Source organism: Corylus avellana, chromosome ca2 (genome assembly GCF_901000735.1).
Source record: "Corylus avellana chromosome ca2, CavTom2PMs-1.0".
NCBI lineage: Eukaryota > Viridiplantae > Streptophyta > Magnoliopsida > Fagales > Betulaceae > Corylus > Corylus avellana.
This window is the reverse complement of record NC_081542.1, coordinates 45,426,267-45,432,857: the sequence shown is the minus strand read 5'-3', so window position 1 is coordinate 45,432,857 and position 6,591 is coordinate 45,426,267. Positions and strand designations below refer to the sequence as shown.

General features: G+C 34.3%; 1 protein-coding gene across 1 annotated transcript; it reads left to right on the top strand.

Moving 5' to 3' along the window:
- Nucleotides 1–1,667: 1,667 nt before the first annotated feature.
- LOC132170287 (calcium-binding protein KRP1-like) lies at nt 1,668–2,328 on the top strand. The gene has a single exon (XM_059581208.1). It carries the CDS (start codon nt 1,747–1,749, stop codon nt 2,086–2,088), a length of 342 nt encoding a protein of 113 aa, XP_059437191.1. The 5' UTR covers nt 1,668–1,746; the 3' UTR covers nt 2,089–2,328.
- Nucleotides 2,329–6,591: the final 4,263 nt, after the last annotated feature.

The window sequence follows — 6,591 nt, the reverse complement described above, 5'->3', positions numbered from 1 at the left end:
AATATATATATTCATATCATAATTCTCATTTCCGAAGCACACGTTCTAAGTAATACAATAATAAACGACGTGGTGGGGGTAGGATTTTTTTTTTTTTTTTCTTTTGATATGTTCACATAAGGAAAGGAAAATGAGGAATTCTAACTAGTGGTCATCGCTTCATGAGACATGGTCCACAGCCGATTGAGCTACTCCTTAAAGAAGAAGGTAGGATTATTAATATCACCGACCATGAAAGTTGAACAAATATTTTCTTATAAACTTAATAGACTGGATTTTAATTCTCAGAATTAATTTAGAGTGAATTATGCGGAGTTAAATTTTGGCGAAAAATTTGATACTCTTTTTGATTGTGGACCTTATGAAAGTGGGCCCATAGAGCTTTGAATGAAAATAAGGGTAAATGGTCCATGACAAGACGGTGGCTATAATACCTCCCGAGTCCCGAGTCCTGACCACCGAGGCCATCTTCACCGAAGCATCGCGCTGCACTCCCCGCCAATATCCAATGCCATAAAGCTGTAAATGGAAAGAAAGCATTTTTACTCAGTTTTGTGATTTTAATCAAATGTCTTGGGTTTCCCTTTTGTCTGCAATATGTTTATAGATGTGGACATGCCTTGATTTCAAAACCCTTGGCTTTATCTCCAAATAAATAGGACAGAAATTTCCATTTTTTAACAGACGCAAAAGTTTTGAAAATTCGTCTCTAAAAGTGATCTACATCGTTTAACTTTAATTACATATTTAAAGTAGTAAATCACCATTTATTTTAAAAGTTTATGTCACTTATATGTAGAAATAAATTTAGAGACAGTTTAAAATTGCGTTAGTAAACTTAAAAGTACTTTTAATACTTAAAAAGTTGTGTTAAACAAAAAGCTGATATTTCAAAAGCACTTATTTAACTTTTTTCTTTAAAAATGATCACAACGCACTTTTGAAAAAAGTTTTAAAATGAAGGTTTTTTTCTTCTAAAAAGCTATTTTTGACATTAAAAATTCTATTTTCCAACGCAACTCTAAACGTGCTCTTAATTATTTAATCAATGCTTTAACATAAAAGACACATATCGTTTTTAAAGACGAATTTAAAATAAAATTTGTAAGAAATTCCTTTTCCGACTAACTATTAGTGTATTCTTTATTGTTAAAAGCTATTTGGTTGTTTAAATTGATGGGTAAAGTTATATTTCATATTCATTTATCATATCCCATGATGATGTCATATTTGTACTCACTCTTGGTGTTGAACATTGATGTTACGTGTCAAAAGCCCAACTGATGGTTGATTGAGTGTACACATTTCCCGGTGAGTCAAAAATGTTTATCCAAAATTAGCTATGGATATTAATTCTTCGTAAAGGATGGAAGATTATTTTGTAAATTATTGCCGTGCTAGCTGTAGATGGGATTTTTTATAGGAAAATGCTTCACACGACCAATGGTACCTTCCCATGCAACTTCGTGGAAGGAGAACTCTCCAAAGAAATGAAACGGCCACGAATAAACCTTGTTCACGAAACAAAAATCTCTCTGATCTGTACCTTTGTTGTCATCCCCACCAACGTCCTTCCTCCAACACTTCCTTTGAATTTCCTCCATTTTAATTTCTTCTAGACCTTTTCTTCCCTGTCCTCGTATATATACTTGAGTCCTGCCCAACCACCTAAGTCACCACCCAACGTTGTAACCAAACATAAACATATTGTTTTACGACGTAAGTACGTGGCTCTAGCTGATATTCATGGCGTCACGGAATGGCATTGTGTTTGAAGATTTCTTTCCGGCGATGGTGGAGAAGCTGGGTACGGAGGGGTTTATGAAGGAGCTGTGCAATGGGTTTCAGCTGCTGGTGGATGAGGAGAAGGGTGTGATCACGTTCGAGAGCTTGAAGAGGAACTCGGCTTTGCTTGGGTTGCAAGGGATGAGCGATGAGGAGTTAATGTGTATGCTTAGAGAAGGAGATTTGGATGGGGATGGGGCTTTGAATGAGATGGAGTTTTGCACTCTCATGTTTCGGTTGAGCCCTGGATTGATGGAAACTTCTAGAGATATGTTGGAGGAAGCCATTGTTAGTGAATTTTAATTAACTAGGTGCCTTTTCTTTATTTAATTTAATTCCAACACCCCCCCCCCCCCACCTTTAAAAAAAAAAAAAAAAAAAGGGTATCCTGTTCTTGTTCCAGGGCATCTTCTCTTTTTCTTACTTGAGTTCTTGTCGGATTGGATTCTGTGTTGTTGAGGAAGCTATTTGTTAGTGAAATGTAGGCCCATTGTAGTCTCCCTGTGTTCTTGATCTAGTGCATCTTCTCTATTTTGATATCTATTTTATTCTGTTTACCGCTCGATTGAATTGTTTTTAAAATTTTTAAATGACGTGACACACAAGAAAATAAAATCCGAATATTACTCCATTTTCAAGTGACAATTGATTATATTTTACTTCAATTATTATATTTGCTTGATCGAAATTTCATAAAATAAAAAGAAGATGCACATGCATGCACCAAAAGAGGGAGGGGTTTGGTGCAATGAAGTGCTTTCTGAATTTGTTCTGGTCCTTCCGAGAAAGAGTTTCTCGTATATATACAGAGGTTTACACAAACGATATGTTGTCGTTGTCGGGTCCAAAAAAAAGTTGGGTTTCGCTAAAACTCATTTTAAACAATTATGGGCTCTTTATTTAGTCCAAAATGTTGATGGGCTACGTAATGTTTTAAAAGCACGCAATGTTGGCCGGGCAAGCTTAACCCCCAGTAACCAAATTTAATGGGCCTGCTTGAGATAGCCTGGGCTCATCTCGACATGCTCATTCAAGTGTACGAGGGATACCAACCAAGAAAATGAATAATGTTATTTAGAGTCTGTTAGGGATTGTGTTTAAAAAATAAAATTTTAAAGTCAAAAACAGCTTTTGGGCAAAAGTTTCATTTTTAAGTTTTTGCCAAAAGTACGTTTTGGTCATTTTTAAGTTTTTTTGACTCTTAAAAGCGCTTTTAATTTTTTTTTATCAAATGAGTATTTTTTTTCTTTAAACGAATTTTTGGACTTAAAAGCGCTTTTAATTTTTTTTTATCAAATGAGTATTTTTTTTCTTTAAACGAATTTTTTGAGTGTTAAAAGTACTTTTAGACCTTTTAAATACAATCTCAAACAGGCCTTTAGTAAACTATTATACAATTGTCATAAAACTTAATGATGTAGCAGTGAAAATTAACAATTTAATCAACCCTAGTTAAAAAAAAAAAAAGAAAAAAAAAATCTCGATTTTCATTGTCACATTATCCCAGTTACATGACAATCAGTCTTATTCCAATTGTATGTGTATAATAGTAAAAATCAATCCTTAATTTTTTACAAATACTGATCTAATAAGTAATAAGTGCTTTTTATAGCCATATATAGAATTGTATGACAATCATACCATGATTTATCAAAATAGCATTACTTAATTTCATGTAATGTTTTAACAATTGTAAGAGATTTCCTATCCCGACACGCGAATGCAAGGGTTCTCGATCAAACTTCTACACCGTAGCATCAAACAGGCATAGACAATAGCTTATGAGGCTAGCAGGTGCAGTAGGTGAAGTAGGCCTGAAAGATAGGTGGGATTCAATGGCTGCTACTGCTAGTGTTACATCAATCTTAATCTTGTGGAAGAGAAAGGTGGGGATAGTAGCAGAGATTTCAACAACTACCCTCCTGCCGTGTGGCTACCATCAAATGGGATCCAGTTCACCTTCTAAGCTTTTGTGTATACAGAAATGGAAACAACTTCTCTGGTTATTTTCCACTTTGAGAAGCCTAATAAAGTAACCAATCTAACCACCCATATCATATATGGATATCAAAGCCATAATTGAGACATGATGTTGTTCTAGAAGGCATGGGTTCCTCAACCACAAGATACATGTATGTGTCTCTTATTTAAATCTTTCAATTTAATTATATCTGTCTACCTGAAGCATTGTTTATGATATTATCTGGGCCATAATATCCCTTCCTCTCACCTTTTCTACATCTCTTAATGTTTGTGCTTTAAAGGGTGTTTTGATTGAAAATGTGACTCACAAATTGAAAGTTAAAGCACATCAATTTTCTAGTGTCATAATATAGAGAGGAGTTCATGGAGCGTAGGAACAGGCACAGGGAATGCAAAGTCGATACAAATTTTATACGAAATTAGTGAATTTAAGATTAAAGGGTCTAATTCATTTTTATTTAATAGGTTGGGTTAAGATTGTCATATATAGTTCTATATGCATGTTTTGACACATTTCAAACTTGACATGCGACATTTTCAAGGGCAAAACTACCTTTAACTTTAGGGTCACTGGTCTCGATTTTTAAAAATTTCAAAAAAAAATTTATGAATTCCTCTAAATTTTATGTGCGTGTTTATATTTTTATGAGTTGAACCCCTCAGAATTAATTTTTTACCCCAGCTAGTCTTTTTTTTTTTAGTTTTGTCCCCTGTCATCTAAACTCTTATTTTTGCCCCTAGTCTTATTCACATGCCTTGGACACAATTTGAAACTGACATGCAAACATAAATTGACATGCCTAATTTTAATTAAGAAATTGAAAATATCATTATAAGGAACTCAACAGACAACAAAGAATGGTTCCACTAATTAATTCCTTTGTTAATTACCACCTTTTTCAATAATTACTTATATTGTTTTCCATGATAATAAGAAAGTTTTTTCGTTTTTTATTGAACGAATTATCTCTTCATTAATATAATAATCAAATGAGGCAAAATGCTCCGTATAATGCCAAAGATATAATTTGAAGTTTTCACAACTCAAACATTATCTATGATATACACAATAGTTTATCGGACTATTATAAGGCAATATCTATGAGAAGTCACTGTTTCAATCAACTTTAAATCTATAACAAATTTCGGAGAATAATGTCTTTATCGCTTACAAGTCCTTGACTTCTTGACTTTTTTTTATCTTTACTACTAGTGCTTTATCAATCCTAATCTCGCTTGTTGGTTGCCTTTACCATAAAGACAAATAAGAAAGTTTTACTGAGAAGACTATGACATATCATGGGTTTTTATTTTTAAAATTTTTTTTTTCCCACTAATTTGTAACGTCATGCTGTCTGAGTTAATAGTACGCAGCAGTACTGACACACGTACAAGAAGCGAAGCCCACAGGTTCTGAGTCGCGACACCATCCACTAGCTTGAAAATCAAAACATGCCCAGAAGGCTGTCATAGCCGTTTGAATCTCTGCTCATATGATCAACCTCAGCCACAAAATGTCTTTAGGCATTTGAAAGGAACATGTTAATTAATTAAATTGGATTTCTTTTTTTCTTTAAAAGAAAATTACACTTTACCTCAAAGTTTTATGTGATTTTCAATTTAACCTCTAATTATAACCACCCTTTTGGCCAAGAGGTGGCTTGTCCACCAACATCTGGTCAGATTGGGATGGCGTGCAACTCCCAAAAGACCAAATGGAGGTGTGGTTTCGACCACCCCTAAACAGACGATTGGGGTGGCTCGGTTCATGGGAGGTGGCTGACCACCCTCAAAGGCCCAAATAGGAGTGCTCAAAACCACCCCCAAATGGCCGGATTGGGGTGGTCAAGCCACCCCTATGCCCAATTTTATTTATTTTTATTTTGGTTTCACTTGAGGATATTTTTGGAATTTGCTAAAATATATGAATACAATTTTAAAAATTTAAAACAAAAAAATACATGTGCTTGATACATGATCAATTTTCAGTTAAATTAAACGAAAATAGTTAACGGATGGACCATATTGAAAAATTTTAAAACTTTGATGGGGTGTTTTTTTTTTTTACATGAAATTCAGACACAGGCGATAGAAGTAGGAAGCGTCCTTAAGTAAGCATAGACTTTGGATTAATACTTATTATTAGTATTTTGAAAACAAAATAATAATAATAATAATTTGAAAATAATGTGAGATGCCATAGGAAGATGTCACTGATGGATTACATTTTCTAAGGCAAATTACTCATCTATAATTCTCACAGAAAAGAATATTTTCATTTCTCGTTCTAATTTTAGTGTTAATTTCATGCACCGTAAAGATCGTTTCCAAGTTTTTGATCGCGGCCCAATTTGCACCGAGAAAGTTAATGATTTACCTGACTTGACAGGATTAGACAGTACTATAAAACAACAAAATAAAAACACCAAAACATGCACACTCCATGATCAAATCAGACAACTATGTTTTATCTTAAAAGATCCACTTCCTTTTTTCTTTTTTTTCTTTTTTGAGAGAGAGAGAGAGAGAGAGAGAGGGGTATGAGTAGTTGTTTTCACCTTATCTAATATTGCAGATAGATTTTGTCCTAAATCCATCCCACCTACTCGGGAGGAAATTTGAGGAAGCCCACAGAATTTAGAGCTCAGTTGGATTCAGACGCGTGTCAAGCTCTTTGGGAAGAGTGTTGAAACTGAGATAAGGCCATGAGGGGCACCGTCTCTTTCTTTAAAAGTGTGTCTACATACAGAGAACAGAGTTACAGAGAAGCAGCTGCATGCACAGCTCACCACAAAATTGCAAGAAACCAAGTAGGTACTGGGT

Bases quoted from the DNA above. Each gene is read 5' to 3' on its own strand.
- LOC132170287 (XM_059581208.1), top strand. From the start codon at position 1,747: ATGGCGTCACGGAATGGCATTGTGTTTGAAGATTTCTTTCCGGCGATG.